Genomic DNA, 20,371 nt, shown 5'->3' with positions numbered 1-20,371 from the left:
AGCCTCAGATGTATTTATATTGTGCTAGTTCAAACATCAATCGCCTCAATGTGTTTCGAAATATGGACTCCAAAAACGATGGTTTCACCTGAATCATTACTGTTACTGTTAGTAATGATCCACGCCTTTTTTCATACCTTGGCTCATGTGTTTACACACATGATTAATAGTGGGTCAACGACCACCTCCTAAGAGACAATCCCCACTAGAGTTTAAATACCCAGCACTCTCCACCTTTTGGTTTTATAACTGAAGAAGCCTCTTGGATGAGAGGCAAAACTTCTTCAACAAACTTAAATAAGTTCAGTTGCCCTATTTTCAAGCTCCTAAGACTGCCAGGACCTTGGTGAACTAGAACCCTTTCAAATTACTGCTGTTCCAAGGTCAAGAAACAAACATCTTAAACACAATATACAATATTTATTTCTGGATCAGGGTCCTGTAAAGTGACATTCAGCGGCATTATCCACATCAACATGATCTATGCGCCCTCTAGTGCCATTATGGCACTGGTGCTGTCTTTCGAGTACTGTGTCAGAACTTCATTACCCATAGTTCATTGTGGGTTCAAGTATCCTACTTTTCGCCTGTTTTTTTTTTAACCCCGGTGTTTGTGTAGCAACTGTCAAGCTCACCGCTTACTAAAAATAAATAATAGTAATTTCTTTGAGTTAATACTGACAATTATAAATTCAGTGCAAATTAACGACTTGTTATAGTGCTTTTCTTTAAAACTCTCGATTCCACCGGGATATTTATGGTCAACTAAGATCCGTGTGAGAGGTCCTCAGTCTCCAGTGTCATTGGTGAATGACCGAAGATGTCTCACAGCAGATTGTTTGCTAGGCTGCTTTGTAAGTATTGTAGCAAACAATAGTTTAGTCATACAAATTGTTTGACAGTTTGCTTTCGGTATCACACGTATACTTACCGTCTGTGTGCTCTACATTAGCTTTGCAGGCACGTATAGTTTTGCACCGGCTAGCAAGGCTCCTGTGGGTTGGCTGTCAGGGGGCTTACACGTTAGTTAGCCACGTTAGCCTGGAGACCGTAGAGGAATGCAGGGAAAACTCACTGACAGTTAGCAGGACCTTAGCCTTACGCTAAATAAAATCTAACTTTAAGCACCTACCAGCCTGCTTCCGGACAAGTGTTAATTGTTGATCGCTGATCTTTGACCTTGCATGTCTTGTGAACTACAACGTCTGTGTGTGACAGCAGGTTCATCAGCCCATGTTATCGAGCAGTAACTGAAAGCAGCTAAATGAACTTTTTGAGGCAGTTTATTTGCATGTTACTTTCTGACAGTTAAAAAAAATGTAAAAATAAGTTTGCGTTAGATTTTAGAGGGCGACATAACTTTAATTTAGTACGCCTTTCTTGAGACTTTAGCTAAGATGAACTTTGCTTATCTCACTGATAAATTGTGTCTTGTGGGAGGTTTGAAAGCGGGCCAAAGTTCAGTTAGTCAGGCTGCTGGTTAATATTAGCCCAGTCACAAACACGCGTTAGGGCTGAACTGAAAAAGAAAAACGGGAATGATTTTGGGGCATTTGGGCTACAGGACAGTGTGTTCGGCAAAAGAAGCCTGTGAGTTTATTTGTTTTAGCCTGTAGAGATCGCGGTGTCATATTATTTATTTTGGCAGTGTCATCTTAGTAAATAGGCTGCACCTTTATTTTTGAATAGTAGCTTCACAAAGCGAGTAAGAGGGAAGAAAGGATCACCACAAGAAAAGCTCGAGTCTCACATGACATTGAAGGAACTGCAAGAACTGAAATAATAATTGTTATTAGTCAGACAGATGCAGTTTTAATATAATTAATATTTGTATAGAAAACTTATTTCGAACTGTGTGTATGCACAATGAGAAAATACATTGTTCTTTTTCTTGCAGTTGGATGTGAAAATTGTAAAATATGAAACACCTAGCTACCCATTTGCTACTTGGAGACTGATGAGCTTTAATTTATATTAATGTCGTCAATGTCACTATCAGTTCTTCTTATATTTGATTCTTTATTGATTTCCATGGTAATTTTCTGCTGTGAGGGGAGTTTAACTACATAGTCTTTTGACATTAATGCAGTAGTATAGTAGTAAAAGTGTCTCATAGCCATGTTGTGAGTAGTGCAGCATATTTCTCATTTTACCTGTTAGGTGAGATTATGTAATACCTACAGTCTTTGTCTTATCAGATGCCTTGCAGCATGCATAAACCTTGATTAAAGTTCTTCAACTGACTCGTGACCTGCAGTTGCTGGACACATATTGTTACACCAAACACTAACTAACTTGTAATGCCTCCGTAGGTTAACTAAAATTATCATAAAACTGAACAGAAGTCTTAAAAATTGAGTGGGGGTTTTTTTGGTAACATTTTCTGTAAAACATATCTCTGTAAGTTTTAAAAGAAAGTTTTAAATGTTGCTCAGCAACTTTGAAGGATAGTTGGAGGGTAAAAGATTGTTGCCAAAAACAGTGTGGAGCTTAGGGTTCCCCGGAAAGGTAAATATTTGATTAAACACTTTGCTGTCCACTGTGAGAAGAGTGGTTTAGGATCAGTTCAAATTTGAGAGAAACTGCAGTTTACTTGTTGCCAAACATGTCTCCTTTGAACAAAACGGGTTTAATGTGTAGTCTTGCCTCTATGTTAAGTTCTCACAAATAACAAAAAAACTCTGTTGTTCCCTTTTCCCCCCCGTCCATTAGTGCAGCACAGTGGAGTCAGACACTGCTACACAGGCACAAGAAAGAACCTGTACATCGACAAGAACTCGAAGGTCATCTGCCAAGGTTTCACGGGGAAGCAGGTTTGGACTGAAAACTTCTCGTTGTTTTTGCTTCACATCAGTTTAAGTTACTGCAATCTTGTTGTGAAATCTCAGGTTTTCCTTACTGCACACACAATTCCTCATTTTTGTATGTCAAAGACTTTCTGTATGAGTAAGATTACCAGAAGGACATTTTAAAAGTGCATCTCCATCAGCTGTAAAAATCTCATTCTTTATTTCTGCCTAAATTCAGTTTTGTTTTAATGGCACAAGTTATGTCAGTGTAGTTCAAGTTAATTTTATGTTTACAGCCTAATAAGTCTGTTGTGTCTTAGAGATTTGTCTCAGACCTTTTAGCATTAAAACCTTGGCTAAGATGAAGAAAAGCTCCTGCATTGTCCCAAGGAGAGCAGAATCCTTTATTACTCCTTAACAACCCAAACATAGTCCTTACTCTATTCTCTCAGGGCACATACTCATGTCAAAACAGAGAATCATAATTTCACTAACAATTTGAAAGTTGTTTAAAAGGTTTAAAATGGAATCAAATACTGTACTGTGCAAAAGCCTTGGTCTGCTGGTCATTTTGTTTTGTTTTGTTGGGAAAACGGAAAGTAAGTGCAGAGCTTTATTAAAATATGTGCAAACATTCAGGGAATAATCAGGAATAGTTCTCCAGGCTTCTCGAAGGTTATTCAAAGCTGTTTTGAATGACCTTCTGATGTTAACTGCTTTTTGTTCTGTTCTTAATAGAGTTAAGGTCCAGACTCTGAGGAGTTTCCTGTGTTCATAAGTCCAACACTTATGAATTGTTGGCAAGATTTCCAACACCACTGGCTGAAATGCAGCCCCAAACCATGACACAGCCTGCACCTGCCTTAAACCAAAAGTTTCACACGTGGATTCATCACTCCATAGGACTCTTTTACATTTGACTTTCAATCCAATTCTTGTGTACCTGTGGGACATGACTTCCAGCGAGTCTATTTCTGATGAGGCATCAGTGATCAGTTGAGGATCAGCTGAAGGGCTGGTGCATGTCTTTCCTGGATTTTTTACATCCAGACTTTCGGATACTCTTCATATGCTGTAGAGCTTTAAGCTTTGCCATCACTACAATTTAAAACAGTTTTTTAAAAACCTTTTTTTTTTCCAATGCTATGTAAACACAACGCTGGTTTGTCCCTTGAGCTTTGTTCATAGGTCAGTGTCAAGAACTGGGCTATAAATGAGTGAAAAAACATTCAGTGTCCAAAGAACAGCTTTGAAAGACCTTCAAAAAGCTCAGAGAAGTATTGTTCAAGAGCACCTTAAAAATACAAGAAAGCCTGGCTCCTTTGAAGTAAAGTACAAAGAAATAAGGAGTGGCTCAAGGCTTTGCGGCACTGTAATAATTTAAATAGTTAAAGTTAGCAAAATGTAAAAGTGTTTGGTAAAAAGTCCCTGATGCGAAGTTTGTGTAAATGCTGGAACACTTGATACTGCTGTGATTCTGCTGTTTGCTGTGGATTTTGTGGATTTGTTTCAGCCTTATAAATCAAGTTTGATCCTTTAATTTTTCCAGCTTATTCTTAAATAGAAAATAATTTTCATTTTTAATTTGACTTGTCTCCCCCCCCCACAACTACCCTTTATCATGGTTTTAACCAAGCTTAACTCTGCTTGGCAGATTGTTGAGCCTTTGATTCATTTATTATTTTTTCCGTGCATGAAAAACCTTATGTGATTTGCTTTGAAAAGTGGCAGTGAAGGAGAATTACAATCTTCTTGGCAAGTGTGTTCAACAAGCCAGAAACGTGGACTTCACAGATTTATATTCCCCCCGCCCCGCGTCCTTCCTCACATTTCATTTTTCATCTTCCATTTTCTCTTCAACATAATAAAAGGTTGTTAAATATAGTTCTAGTGAACACTCTGGGTAATTAGAAAAGGATGAGAAATGAAGCAAGTGCTATTGAGTGCACATTGCCGTGTCTTCCTGGCTTGATAAGCAAGCCATTTTTCAAAATTATTGTACCAACATTTGCGATAATAATGACCGGCAAAAACAGCAAAGTTAGCAGGGTGAAGAACTATATTACAAATGGGCGGGAAAATGCTGATTCATAGCTTCTAATTCCTCTTAATAGGCTGGTTATAATTTTTACATTAAGGTCATTTATTTGCGCTTGTAGTTACGGTCTGTCCTGCTCCATCTACATTGTTTCAGCCTCTCGAGTGATAATTAACTGACTGCACGCAGATAGGATTCGTTCAGCAGAAAATCAGTTCGGTCTGAATTCATGAGCTCATTTTCTGCGAAGGTGCAACTGAGGTTCAGTTAAATTATTCTTTCACAGATCTACAAAATGCATTGTGATCCCTTAGTGTTACTGCGGCTGTATCCTGTTCATTGAAGTAAGTCTTAAAGCATGTGTACGGCACATATATTGTTTGCCAGTTGCTTTCAGCTCTTTATTGAAACTGTAGTTTGATCATGTGAAATATTCTAAATGTTCTGTTTACGTGTAGGTGTGGAAGGTAAAAGTGTCTTACTAAAGTTACAGCATTCACAGACTGTTATAAACAGCCCATTTGTGTTTGCAGATCAAGTATTAGTGCATCATAATGTGTATACTCTTGAGATTTAACTATGCTTAACCCGATGCTTGAGCTAGGATGTCTGAGATTATCATATTTTACGCGTTTCTATGGGCAGGGTTGAAGCAAAGTGGTGAATCGCCTTCCTGCGTGTCTAGAATAAAATGCACAAACCTTGGCAGTGCAGCACGACATGTTCTCCGTGGCCCACATGGAAGTGACAGTGTGTGAAATATTTTGTAAACTAACTTTCTTGGGAGATATTTCACACTCGGCGCTGGCGACTATCCAACGCTGCTTTTGATTTGTTTTTCAAATGTTCTGCTAGGAGATTAAACTTAGCTTACATCATTACTCATTTGTCAAGATCATTTAGATTCCTTCTCATTGAATATATTTACCGGTGCCTTCACCCCCTGCTAGAATCCAGCCTAGTTTCTGTATTTATTCTTTTTCTCAGCAGCACCGGTGATTAATCTTGGATGGCATCATATTTCCTACTTCCACTCTGTCTGCAATGATATCTCAATGTTGGTGCCGTAGAAGTGGCTGTACCCATTTCATTACACATGTGTACACAAACTGATTGCGCTCTCTTCCTCTTCACTTGTAGGGGACGTTTCACAGTCAGCAGTCTCTCGACTATGGCTCCCAGTTAGTTGGAGGAGTTTCCCCTGGCAAGGGTGGCAAGACCCACCTTGGCCTGCCAGTTTTTAACTCTGTGAAGGAGGTGTGTGTGTGTGACTCCTTGTCTAATTGTGTTGTAATTGTGCTTATTGCTGTTGTAATTCTTTTTTAAAAACAAGAACTAAAATATGTAGTTTGTATTCTTCCTACTGTGATCCTTTGCAGATGGATTTTTGTAACGTAACATTAGGTGGCACTGTTTCATAACTTGAGAATGTCCCTTTTTTTTTTTTTTTTTTTTTTTTTTTTGATGCAATGCCAATGCCTTTTATTCTTTGCTTCAGGCAAAGCAGGGCACAGGGGCAGACGCCTCTGTGATTTATGTACCTCCTCCATTCGCGGCAGCAGCCATCATTGAGGCCATTGACGCAGAGATACCTCTGGTGGTGTGCATCACTGAGGGCATCCCCCAGCAGGACATGGTTAAAGTCAAACATAAGCTTCTGCGCCAGAGCGCGACTCGCCTCATAGGCCCAAACTGCCCAGGAGTCATTAATGTAAGTGCATACATAAATACACAGCGGAGGACAAATATACTTACTTCTCTTTCTTTCTTTTTTTTTGTGAGTGGGGGTGGCTGAGAGGGTTGAAAGCCCAGATTCCTTCTCATGGACTCCCTGAGATTTAATGCATTAATAATAACAGTGATTTTTTTCCTTTTTAATATCATGGGAGTTTATCCAGTAGATAAAATGGAGAAAATGACAAATGACTGTCTTTTTAAAAATTGTTATTTATTATTATTATTATTATTATTATTATTATTATTATTATTACTTATTATTATTATTATTATTACTTATTGTTATAGAAGAAAAAGTTTAAAAACAGGTTTTTAAATTGTAAAAAATTACAATGACGTAATAATGAACTGCAAATGTGAACTGCAAAAAACAATGTGTTTTGTTTTAGATATACACTGAAATATGTGGGTTTTATTTGTTTTCTCAGCCTGGGGAATGTAAGATTGGCATCATGCCAGGCCACATTCACAAGAAAGGAAGAATCGGTGAGTGGTGATGTGTCTAAGGTCACACAGGCAAAAGCTTTAAACATTAAGCTTAATTGAATATAACTTTAAAATGCCAAAAGTTAATGTATTTAAGAATGTGTGAAATCTAGAGAGCTTACATGGTGTTGTATGCCCTCACTGGCTACTTTAAATGGGCACACCTTGCCAGTATCAGGTTGGACTCCCTTTCAACTTCAGAACCTTCTTAATTCTTCATGGCACAAATTTAACAAGATGCTGGAAACATTTCTTAGAGATTCGACTGCTGTAACAGAAGTCAAGACTTCTCAGACCAGTCAACCTTTTTTCCCCAGTCTTCTGTGGTCCAGTGCAAATTGTCACCACAGTTTCCTTTTTTCTGTTCATGAGTGGTATCTGCTGCTGCTGTAGCCCTTTTGCTTCAAGGTTTGAAGAGTTGTGTAGGAGATACTCTTCTGCATACCTTGGTTGTAACGAGTGGTAATTTGAGTTACTGTTGCCTTCCTATTAACCTAAGGCAGTCTGGCCATTCTCCTCTGGCATGAACAAAGCATTTTCACCTGGAGACCTGCCTGTCATTGGATATTCTCTCTTTTTTACACCATTCTTTGTAAGCCCTAAAGATGGGAATCCCAGCAGATTTTTTAAATACTCAGATCAGTACATCAGGCAATTTAAAAACCATGGCTCGCTCAGATACTTAAAATCACCTTTCTTTTCTCATTCTAATGACTGAGTTGCTGCCGTGTGATTGGCTCACTAGATATTTGTGCTAACTAGTAGTTGAACAGGGACACTCAATAAAGGGGTCAAAATTCAAAATGAATAACACTCACCTGTTGGATCAGGCTTCTCCAACCACAGTCATTAAATGGCTGAAGAAAAACACGCTGCCTTTCTTTCCAGGTTGAAATTTTTTTCCTTTTTTTATTTTATTTTTAAACACAGCACTATTTAGATCTTACATCGAGCTCCTGCTGTTGACAGCTTGACGTGCAGCATGTGCTGCCGGCTAGTGAACCTTTACAGGAAGTCTGTTATATATGTAGTAAATCGCCTGCCATTTATTATTATTATTATTATTATTTTTTTTTTTTTTTTTTTACCGCAGCATAGAGGGAGCAGCTGTTATGATGGTGATCTGTTTTGTATTTTATGTCTTGGTGAAAAGATCCTGACAAAAAAATGGCAGCTGCATTTTATTTTATTATATCACCTTTGACCAATATTTCTTTTAATGATGTTTAACTGTAAGCAAAGAAACCTAAGAAGTTCTTTCTTTCAGGCATTGTTTCTAGATCGGGTACCCTGACATATGAAGCTGTGCATCAAACTACGCAAGTAGGCCTGGGCCAGTCACTCTGTGTTGGTAAGCTACCAATGACTTTTGGCATATTAAGTTTAAACTGAACACGCAGTGCTGCTGAATGTATTTTTATATCTGTGCAACATAAAACAAGCTTTTAACTGCTCGAAGTAGATGCCAGGGAGATTTTGTAGGCATGAACAGAGAGAATTTTATATTAGTATGTGCTGCATTTGGTTTGAAGACATGCTGGTCACTTATTACCAAGCACTCAACATCACATCCTTATATTTAATTTAAACCTCACTGTGAATGTTGGCAGGACCTTAGACGTGATAAGATATTAGACTTTCATCTTTAATAATTACTCCAGAGATTAAATAAAAAATATATATATATATTTTACAGGACTCTGTAGAAATAGGAAGGTGATCTTCCAAGTTCACCTTGCTCTAAAACTCATCAGATGCTAATACATTTCAGCAAATAGCTCAGACGTTTTCTAATAAAAAGGCACTTTTCTGATCAGTGCTCAGAATATTCCTCTCAGATCTGAGCATTAAAGGTGCTGCTATCTTTGAAGAGCCCTATTGAGATCGGACAGATCCATTGAGTGGCTCAGATGGATGTAGAAACTTACTTTCAAAAGTCTTTGTCCTGAAAATCTTAAGGATAGTGTTTTTCATCTCACTCGCTCATCTATAGCCGTACATAAAATGTGATTGTGTACCATATATCTTAAATATATCCTTTTTTCTCTTAAATTCATGCTTCTTTTGTTTTTTTAGGTACATCTCAAAAAAGACAATACTAGCTTTTACACATTCTGTAAAATAATGCCACATTTATTACAAATGTAGCTGGTAAAAAAAAAGCAGATAAAGGATTGCAGGTAATATCATATTTTCTGCATATCTCACATGTTTATAGATGTGGGACTTTCCATTAACCCACCCATCTGTTTATTACCCTACTTTCTCTGCAGTGTCTCATAGCCTTGTTTTAATAATTCATTGATTTACAGCATGGATTAACAACACATGCTGCTTGATAGCACAACCTGTGACATTTTCCCAAACTCTGTTTCCCGCTGTTTAAAAACCCAGTGTATTCATTCGTCAATTTTGTATCGCTCCCTATTGTTATTCACAGTATGAGCATCAGCATGTTTGCTTTCTAGGAGGCAGCTCAGAATATCTGTTTAGATTTTATTAGAACATCTTGACATTCAGTAACGACACAATCACATCCAGCTCTGTTATATCTTGGCAAAACATCAAAAGATTAACTGTTTTACAAAAACAAATTCTTTTGGCCAACTTGTGTGCCACCAGAAAATCCATATCAAAGAGCTACTTGGACTCTGGAATTAAATGAAAAACAACTTGGCTTCATCATTATTTAGACATTTTAATTATGGAGTGTCCTCTAGCCAGACTTCATAAAGCTAGTGCCGCAACAGTATTAAATATTGTAGAGTTCATTAAACGGAGTTTATTGGTGGGTCTGCTCGTGACTTCTGAAGTTTGAGTATGACCTAGGGGCTACAGCAAATTACAGTTAATGCAATATTTAATATCACTGTCATCTTTGTTGCTGTTAATGTGGGTGCGCTTTGATTAGTATGCATGTAATTTTTTTTTCTTGGTGTTGCCAGGTTTTCTAATGGTGCGAATATAAATTAAAAAGACATTGAGTCTGTGGAGATTTGTCCATGCTTTTGTAGATCCTGATGGAAAGTATTGTTAAAAATGATTATTGCACCCTTGTGGTTTTCAAAAGCTTTGTAATTTTTGTTTCCTGGATATGAAACAAAAGACATTAAAGTACCACGCAGAGATGCAGATGATTTCGGACAATTGAGGTAAAACTGAAAAATGATTGAGAATGTTTGATTTTTTTGACTCTGCCCAGTTGAACTTTTTTTTTTTTTTTCTCCCCTAACAAAATGTCTCAGAAATGACTGCAGTTAATTTTATAGAGCTTTACAGCGTTTCCAGCTCATTGCTTTAGCTCTCTGTCACTGGTCAGCACTGGCATTGCAAGTAGTAGGACATTTAAAGGATCTGTGTCCAATGTTTATTTGTTGTGCAGAGTCTATTTTGCCCTGCTGAAATGCTAAACTAGAGCTTAAAAGTCACTTGATATACAGTATATTGTACATCATTTGCTAATCAAGGCACTGCTCAATGAAAATGAGACCAGATTTACAGGGAAATTAAATCAGTTAATATTAATTGTTGTGTGAAACAGTCTGGGCAAAGCATCCCCAGATTATCTTGGTAGTGGTTATCAGATGTTGTTGACGTGAAGCTTGTTTCCAGCGGCTGCTTATTTGATGAAGCCTGAACAGCCATGTGATCCTCCTTCACAGGCATTATCATTATCAAGTGTTTGCTTTGTCTCCTGCAAGGTATTGGCGGGGATCCATTTAATGGCACAAATTTCATAGACTGTCTGGAGGTGTTCCTGCAGGATCCCAAGACGGAGGGCATTATTCTTATTGGAGAAATTGGAGGAAATGCAGAGGAGAATGCAGCAGAGTACCTGAAACAGCACAACTCTGTAAGGAAATGACACACTGGACACCCATAATCTCACTTCACACTCCTGCTAATATCCCCTCACACAGCGCTTCACCTTAACACATATATCTGTTCTTATAAAAAATGTATCCTTTTCTGAATTAGCTCTGTTATGCCCTTTCAAACTATGTCAGCTCAAGTGAAGACTGGAAGCCATCATATGAGCTATGAGCGTGATCGTATCTTCAGGCTGGCTTTCTTACTTCTCTGTGTCAGTGTGATTTGTGTGATCAAGATAAGCTGACAGATGGGATGAAGGTATGATTCACAGGACATGTTCTGAAATCAGCAGTGCTGATGAACAGTGAACCTTTTGTGAGACCACATATGATAAAGAGTGGGGTGAGGATTGACTTGTGTATCCCAGTGGCTGTGAACTTGTATATATTTAAAAAAATAATTTTTTGTTCGGGGTCTGAATACTTTTAGCCTGTTAATTTTTCCGTGTGCATGTGTTTGCTTCTGTGTCCGCGTGCGCGCTTATGGTGCTCTCGAGCTAAGAAATGAATTTGATTTGCCCTCAGCTTCTCTAATGCATGCAAATCTCCTCCTGGCGTCTCAGGAGAATAACTTCTCACACTCTACAAATAAAGTACAAACACCCGCCACCCAATCACCCAGAGTGTTGACAGGAAGGGACAGTTCAAATGAAACGCATGCAAGAAAAAGCCCAGCAGAGCGTGGGAGTAAGCTGCAGATCTCATGTTGAAAGTTAATTGTGTAGAACATCGTACATAAAATGGCATTCTTTAACTGTAATAGTTGAAAAAGGGTAGAAGGATATCTGAAGACATTGTTTTTACTTTAACTCAACTTTTCTAGATTTGGATACATTCAAATTCAAGTCACTGATGCACTGCCAGCGGTGTGCTCCCATAAGTGAAAATGGCAGTGTCTGGAATAAGCAGTAGGCTACCTTAAAATAAAATGTTAATACACGTAAGTATGTTTTGCTTCTGTCAGTATCTTCTTGGTTTTATCTTCTTGGTGGAAAACTCCAAAACCTGGTCCAGTAAACTTTCAGTTTGATTTGAAACTTGGATTTATCTAAAATAAGGTTTAAGGTGAGTGGAGGGAAAAAGAACATATCAAATATTATTGTTTAGTGTCAAGCACATTATAAAACAGGCAATGTGCGTCATCAGGGTAGCGTAGGTGTGATTTGATTAAATTTGATTGACAGCAGTGATATAAGCGATCAACCCACCTTATGTCTTGTTCCAAACGAAATCCCACATTTAAGCATTAATCTTGCACATCTCTCTAATGGTCATTGTTTGATATTCTGGTATTTGATTTGATCTCCTCTGATAGATTTGTGATTTTTCAAAAAGGCTCTTATTTTTATTAATCTTATTTTGGATTTGAACACAGAGCTGTCATAGTCTTTGGATTTCCATCTTTTAGTATCAACGGTGCCTTGCCATCACCTTCTACCAGCAGCTGTAGACATGCTCACTACCAGACCAACATGTCGTCACATAAACTATCAACTTCTGTGTAATTCAACAAACGCTCAAAGATTAAAACGATATGGCCGTCCCTAGAGCGCAGCACACGTAGCAGAGTTCATAAATCATGGAGGTCATTCTTGTTTCTGTTTGTTTTGGTTTTTTTTACAGTATAAATCGATCATTTTTTATTTTTTTTGCTAAAATTTCGACACACCAGCACCACCACAAATCTACTATTCTCTGGTCTTTTAGCGTGGTTACATCATCCACTCTCTTTTTATATAACCAGACCTCCGAACTGATTCGACATCTTTCAAAAACAGGTTCATACTCCATAATAACTGGGTTTTATTGAAGGGATGCGTTTTATTTTTAGCAAATTATTATTTTTCCCAGCTGAGCCTTGGCTGAACCTGGCACAACACAGCCATTACAGGAAAGATTAAAATATCTCATGTGAAATAAACAGTTTTGTGCTGAGCTTTTTCAGTATGTATTCACAGAGGGCCACATTACTCATTTCAAGACGTTAAACCCAAAACTGTTGCTTAAATGCCCCGTTTCGCATTAGCTTGACAAATTGTGCCACATTGGACATGTTGTGTATTCAATGCCCATTGAAATTAAAGGTTGAGTGTCATGATTGATTCATGTTATGCAACATTTAATAAATTGATCTCCTGACGTGCGAACGACATATTAGACCAAAAGGGGAGAAAGTATTGATTTCAGTATCCATCAGTGTTACAGCTGAGTTACTGCACACTATTTTGTCTACCGCTGCTTTAATTCAGTGAAATGCAAGAAAACAAACTCATACTTCCCACTAGGTTCTGCTGTCAGATTTTATGATGTAGGGCATATGTCAGCATTAAGCCTTCATTGGTGTTGATGCCCTCTATTGCCAAGTAAAAAGTGGTTTTATAACATCACCTGTATCAGCGGTTTATCAATACAAGAGTCTCACAGGCTTTCTAACAGAAAAAGGCTTTCCACGCCATATTAAAATTTGGGTCATGCATGTCAAATACGTCATAGTATTTGGCACCTCGACTACTGTTGTGGTATGTATAAATAAAATGTCCTCACCCCATCTCCACTGACCTTTTAAATAAGCATTTTATTCTGTGAGGAAAAAAAAAAACCCCTGAAAATGAAGGAAGGCTGTAGTTTGGATGAAGTCTGAAGTTGAAGCGCTGGCACATGTTATTTACACCCCACCCTCATCATGTTGGTGAGGCCACCTGCGTGTCCCAGTTTTACTTTTAAGCTTATGAAAACAATTCCTCAATTTAGAGCAGGGCATTTTGTGTTTATAGAACAAAGGCGTTTTCCAGTCATGTTGGCACAGAGGAGGTGTTAGAACGTTATATTATGCGATTGGTCTCATAATTAAGGTAATAAATCTGTACAGCTAACAGTGGAAGACAAAAGACGAGTAAAGGGATATTGTAATATGACACCCTTCCCTGTATGAGTTGTTACTTGGAGCCCGGGGAAGCAGGGATTAATGGAGTAATTAAACCTCTTGCGTTTGAGGTAGATTTAAGACTTGATCCACACGAGGTTGGTTTGTTTATTTAGAACGTGATTTGACTCCTGAATACTGAGTGGGCTGTTTGTGCTAATTTGTTTTTATGCATACATTTTCGATGCATAGAACAGATGCTTCCAACATATTTAGAGCACTTTAAAATGATGTTCCCTCCCTATTTTCATTTCCCTGTTAACTATTCAAGTGTTAATGCCTCATTAGTGGTGCATTTCTGAGCCAAGGTCCTCAGCATTTCCCCGGCTGGTATATGTCCTGTGAGTCTTAATTATCAGAAGTCATCTCTAGTATATATTAGTAGCTGCCATTTTGTTCCTGCCAGTGTCAGGTTTGAAATGCCAGTTTGAAGTGGGTGTCTTTGAAGGACCTCACTATATTGCTGTAAAGGCTGTAAAGCATGCCACATTCACCCTCTGAAAGCAGCTCACCGGATGAGCCACAGCCTCTGTTGAAAGCACAGGACTAAGGCTGCGTGCGTGCACTTGTGTTTGTTTGTGCGCTAGTTTAAATTTGTGCATGCGCACACGCACTAAGCAGTCCTCTGCAATTATGTTGTTATTCCTAAGTATGAAATATTAGCTGCTGTTCATGTGCGCGCGCACAGACACACTCACACACACACACACAGTCCCCCTTGCTAGTTGTGTTATTGGTGAAGATGAAATATTAGCTCTCTTCACCTTGGAAATGATCTTAACTGTTGAATGTATCATCCATCAGTGAGAAAGCAGTATAGATGGGTGCTGAGCTAATCAGTGCCTACATGACTAATTACCATTTTAGAAATGAGATGATATGAAATGGCGGGAGCCTGAACCCCTATCTGGTCATACACCAACCCATGCAATTAAATGGCTTGATTGACCCTTTGTTTTAATATTGCAGACTGAGACAGAGATGGCAGGTTAGACAAGCCTGTTATCATGGGATTCTCTAATAGGAGGACAAGGGGTGTTTCATTTCTAATGAATGAATAAAATGCAGGTGCAGAAAGAGGATTCAACTTTTCTCTTCTTGTGCTTTCTGATGCTATTTGCATCTGACACTTTCTCTTGAGCAGTTTCCCCTTTTCTGTGCATCTTCACCCCATTTTTATGTTCCGATTTTCCTTTTTCTCCTTTTCCAGGGTGATAATTCAAAGCCTGTGGTATCCTTCATCGCTGGTCTAACTGCTCCTCCTGGCCGTAGAATGGGCCATGCTGGTGCCATCATCGCTGGCGGAAAGGGTGGAGCCAAAGAGAAGATTGCAGCCCTCCAGTCAGCTGGAGTTGTAGTCAGCATGTCCCCTGCTCAGTTGGGCAGCACTATGTTCAAGGTGAGTCACTTGGACCAGTAAATATTCAAAGGTTCAAAGATTAGTAATCATGAACAGTGATGGAAAGTACGGCTCCAATGTGTCAGTGATTGATAACTGTCAGAAATGACTGCAGGCAACTTTAGATCAGTTGAGAACAGCAAGCTTTTTAGCTAGCAGTGCCATAAATAACAAATGCCCAGGTGGGTGTATTTGCATGGTTTTGTCATGGTGAAATTAAGCTTGATCCAGAGCTGGTATTTGTTAGAGTAACCCAATTTTGTCGCCTAAAAGCAGAGTCTTGCTGAAAATGAAAGGTGAAATTACATTGTCGTGTTTTTGTGGTTGTAGTCTTTAAGAAGTTAGTTTATCAGTGTTGTCTCTAAGTTGCAATAAAGGGCAAAAACCACATCAATAGTTTGCCCGTGCACGCGCGGGCAAACTATTGACCATGAATCCACATTTTAAACATTTTTCTACCGTTCTGTGTTTGCAAACTAGTTGGTTAATGAGAGTCTGTTTTAGAGAAAAAGCCATAGTTATTCTTTCTTTCGTTTTTTTTAGAAAAAAATTATCTGTCCACATCTATTATCATTATCAGTATTATTCAGATTAAAAACTTTAAATGAAATGTATGATGAGTTCATAAATTATGATTCAGTGCTATATATTAAACTGCTAAACCATTGATCAGCAAGTTCTGCTTCATCCACCTACAGCAGTAAAATGCTCAGGGAGTCCAGTGACGTACATTAACTTTTGCAAAAGGTTTATTTTGTGTAAGGAGCACTTTTCCTTTTATTTTTTTATTTATTTATTTATTTTTTTTTTTAAAACCTAAATTCAGTAAGATTCTTATAAGAAAAAGAAAAACTAGGACTGCCAACGTTAACGTGTTAACGCCGTCATCGGGATTAAAATTTTTGGAGCGAATCTGGACTGCAGAACGGACAATCTTTGAATAAACTGCTCAAAATGCATTGGCAGAGACATTCAGAGTCATTCTACACTCCAGATGGGTTGATTGCGTTAAAAATTTTAATCTCGTTAATTGTAATGATGGCGTTTACCCGTTAGTGTTGACAGCCCTGAAAAAGAAAAAAAAATGTATCTATAGTAAGGGATATACTGTAATTTTGATCCCTCCTGAATTTTTAAGTTTGGTCACATAAAGAAATTCTTATTGTGATAGCTTTGCTTTATGGAGGGAGACAGAAAATCACTGCAAAATTATTTTTAATTAATTTTGCTTGTCATTGATTGAAATAAGTATTTGATGTGACTTAGTAGTTGGTGGAGAAACCCTTGTTGGAAAGCACAGTGGTAAGATGCTTTCTAAGGTGATCACCAGGTTTGCAAGATTACAGGAGGGATTCTGGTTCACTCCTCTTTACTGACACTCTCTAAATGATACTTGGCAGCTTGAATCTTCACAGTATTTCAATAGGACTGAGGTCTGGAGACTGGATAGGTTCCTCCATGACTTTAATGTGCTTCTTTAGGCACTCCTTTGTTGGCGTCTTTGTTATATATGATTTGGGACATTGTCATACTGGAAAACCCACGACTAGGTATGTGTGTAATTAGTCGACTAGCTGACGTTTAATCTAATTGGTAAAATTGAATTGATGGCTTATGTCGGTAAACTGTCTTAAATGTTATGCAACAGTCTGTCACCAAATGGCGCATTGTTGATGAGAAAGCCATCAATCTGTTAATCTAGCTTTCTCCGAAAGGTGGATGGTCTCTCCCTGAGCGATAGGGTGAAGAGTTCAGTGCTTTGCGAGGGGTTCAGAGTAGAACTGCTACTCCTCCACATCGAAGGGAGACTGCTGCTTCTTGGGTAAGGTTTTCCGGTCTGGGATATCCTACCGCGAGGAGGCCCTGGCTTAAACCAGTAGTCTTCTGCAGTCTTTTGACAGCTCTTTGGTCTCACCTGTGGTGGTGGAAAGGTTGGAATAGAAGGAAGAGATTCTGTGAACAAGTGTGATTTCTAAACATACTGAATTGTGATCAGGGGTATCTGTAATTCATTGGCATGTGTCCCCATGACGCACACAAACTGCAGTCCGTTGGTTTGGGAATTCTGGCTGGGTTTTAAATACTTTACCTAAATACATGCATACATACATACAAATCTATTTGAATTTCATTGAGTGAAAAATGCATTTTTTTAGTTGTTCTCTCTCCATTAAAACAAAACTGCCACAAAAATTAGAGACTATTAATGTCATGGGCGAAGTTACAAAATCAGCAGGTGATCCAATAAATAATTAATCCCCCCATGTGTCTGTGTGTGGATCAGAGCTGATTGATAGTTAAATTTAACAGTATCGCATGATATGAAAATACTTATTGCTGGAATATTTAGTCATTGGTGGGAACGGTGTTAAAAATGCTTCGCTTTAAACAGAAGCAAGCAGAATTCTTATTAATTTAACTATAGTCCCAAACAATTTATGTCACACTTATGTTTTTTCAGATACATGCAATTTAAAAAATTAGGACAAGAAATGCATAGAAAGCAAAAATTATGATATCTACCCCATGCATAAATATGTGGTTCATTGTTTAATGTAGAACTATAAAATATACTTGTTTGCATTTATTTTATTTTTAAAGTTTATGCAATGTATCAACTAATGAATAAACATATTTTAAGCATAATTACATGTAAGTGAGATTGTGATAATTCTTCTCTTTAGTTTGCAGACCAAAATATCTTGTGATCCTGGTCACTTGTATCTCTTATCACAGTTAATGTACTCATGTAAGGAGGTTTATTTAGTTATTTATCTCTTCTGAGTAGCAAAGGTTGAGATTGAACTTTTAATATGCTATAAAAAAGGCAGAAGAGAAGGGCAGAAATTAATAAATGTGTGTTTACTGTGGCAGAGTTGCTGGCATTGCCTCTTTATTTCAGTTTATCTCTAGGGAAGAACTGTTAACAAGATGTATAAAAAGTGAAAGCATGTATTACACCCATTCATCATCTTATACTTTCATTACCACTGCTGGCACAACTGCACGCAGATATAGATTTACATGACTTTCTTTCCCAAAGTTTAATTCATAATCATTGTGTGTAATGATGAAAAACGTGCTGCGTGGTTGCTCATATTGCTGCACGTTGTGTTCATACATCTCTGTTAATCTCATTGACCGCCTTAATCGGAGTAATAACATGTAAGAGAAGAAAGTAGAAATAATGCTATCTCCGCAGGCAGGAACAACAACCGGGGAATTACTGTGTCAGCTGACCTGCATGAACCTGAACATCAGGAGTCCAAACGTGCATCTGCAGAAATCTATACATGCGTCATCAAATGCAATCAGATGTTATAACAGTATTTTGTGAGCTCGAGAAAACTTTGACAGAAGGGCCAAGGTTTCAGTAAAATCTCTAATTCCAGGTGTTAATAATAGTTTAACCTCTTAAACATCTTAATGGAACATGACTGCTTTTTGTTCCCACACCAATCCTTGCACCATGTTCATCATAAGAATAATCAAGTTCAGACTGAGAGCTCACTTGTAAGTAGGACACAGTATACTAATAGTGCCTCCTTCTGTCATTCTGTGTGTAGCCATTTGAAAATTTAGTAAAAGTAAAAAAATAATATTAATAATAAAATGCAGCAGAATGAGGAATATTTATTCCTCGGGTGTAACTTTGGTCCTTTGTTGTCTAATGCATGTTAGACAGGAAAATGAAACTGAACAAGGTGTACATCTTCAGCATCAAGCTGCACTAACGCACTGAATCAGCGGCTTTTTTTTCTATCAGACGGGGGGCAACAGGATGAAGATTAGACAACGACCAGTTCATGGCTCATTCTTAACTAGATATAAAGTCATAGCCTTAAAAGATTTAAAGCCTGTAGTTTTCTCTTTTTTCCTGATATTTATTGTGGAATATTTTATTCATCTTTACAATTTGTTTGCTGCATCTTCTTTCCCAAAGATCTCAGGATTGTGATCATCCTTTTAGTGTTTGTGCCATTTTTATTGTTTCAGCAGTGCTAGGACACCCTTTTTATTTCTTATTCAAGTTAACTAAAAACATTTTCTTTGCATGTACTGTATGTTTTTGTTACAGTACAACTTCTAAACTGTTGAATCTCCAAATAACATTAAACGCACAATAAGGGGGGAAAAGAAAATCTTATGTGCACCCCACTACAAAAAAAATCTTCAACAGAGCTGCATGGATGTGATTTTTATCATGCAGTATTAGTTATAAGCAAACAACCTTACAAATGTCATGAGATTCCTTTGTTGTTGAACTATGTGTGTGACATCCATTTCAAAACAATCTCTGCCAACTGCAGACCAGCAAGAAATGCAAAAAATACAATAAGCTCCTGTAGGTTTCCACGTCCCACACAAAGCCAAAAATTAGTAGTAACACACTCGCAATGATAAACAAAGGCAAAATTTAGTTGCGCTGGGTGCAAGGAGAAGAAATCAGTAAACCTATATTTATCTGAGAACAACTTAATTTATATGCAAAGGAAGAATAATTATGACCTTTTACTTGTTTACAAAATCACAGTATTATCTTATCCCGCTGATAAAACTGCAAAGGTTTATGGAGACACAAAAATATCGAATCTGGATTTTGTTTTTGTAATATATTTAAAAGTTAAAGCAGGCGTGCTGACCATATTTACAATGCCTGCTTTCTTCATGTATCCGCGCCCAAGTGTCACAGCTGTCATTGCTTGCTTGTAAAGGTTTTGCTTTTCTTTCACATTACATGTTCGTCTGCTCTCCCCAGTTTCAATCCAGGCGTGTTCTCACCTGTCGCTTTTGAGTGGCAACCTCTACTTTGCTCATTTTTACTCCCCCTCTTGCTCTTGACTTGTCAACCATTAGACGCTGTCTCACAAAGAAGGCTTCTTTTTTCTTCTTCTTCCTTTTTTTTTTCTCCTCCCCCTCCCTCACAGACGGCTCTGCTTTCTTACCTTAGTGCTATGATTCCTACCTTTGAGTTAGTGTCTGTTGACACTGACCAACAAAGCATCTGTCTGCTTGTCACAAACACCCCCTCTTGTCTTTCTTGCCACTCTTTCCAACCCATTACCCTTTTTTTTTTTTTTTTTTTTTTTTTTTTTTTTTTTTCCACAGAGTACTAGTTTACACATT

At 37.9% G+C, this 20,371-nt stretch overlaps 1 protein-coding gene across 2 annotated transcripts in view; it reads left to right on the top strand.

The window, feature by feature from the left end:
* Positions 1-716: 716 nt before the first annotated feature.
* Positions 717-20,371, top strand: part of suclg1 (succinate-CoA ligase GDP/ADP-forming subunit alph) — a 21,148-nt gene continuing 1,493 nt past the window's right edge. Inside the window, exons 1-8 of one of the 2 annotated variants that reach the window (XM_005949987.3) lie at positions 717-854; positions 2,713-2,813; positions 5,968-6,084; positions 6,326-6,538; positions 6,993-7,050; positions 8,318-8,401; positions 10,752-10,903; positions 15,056-15,244. In XM_005949987.3, coding sequence (XP_005950049.1) covers positions 821-854; positions 2,713-2,813; positions 5,968-6,084; positions 6,326-6,538; positions 6,993-7,050; positions 8,318-8,401; positions 10,752-10,903; positions 15,056-15,244 — 948 coding nt within the window. In that variant the 5' untranslated portion in view covers positions 717-820. Of the gene's footprint in view, positions 855-1,371; positions 1,591-2,712; positions 2,814-5,967; positions 6,085-6,325; positions 6,539-6,992; positions 7,051-8,317; positions 8,402-10,751; positions 10,904-15,055; positions 15,245-20,371 lie in introns of those variants that run through there. The other variant, XM_005949986.3, reaches the window with a different exon arrangement.

The sequence above is a fragment of the Haplochromis burtoni genome, unplaced genomic scaffold (assembly GCF_018398535.1).
Source record: "Haplochromis burtoni strain Fernald_Lab_line unplaced genomic scaffold, NCSU_Asbu1 Contig_730, whole genome shotgun sequence".
Lineage (NCBI taxonomy): Eukaryota > Metazoa > Chordata > Actinopteri > Cichliformes > Cichlidae > Haplochromis > Haplochromis burtoni.
The sequence above is the reverse complement of the archived record's forward strand: the minus strand, read 5'-3'. Positions and strand labels throughout refer to the sequence as shown.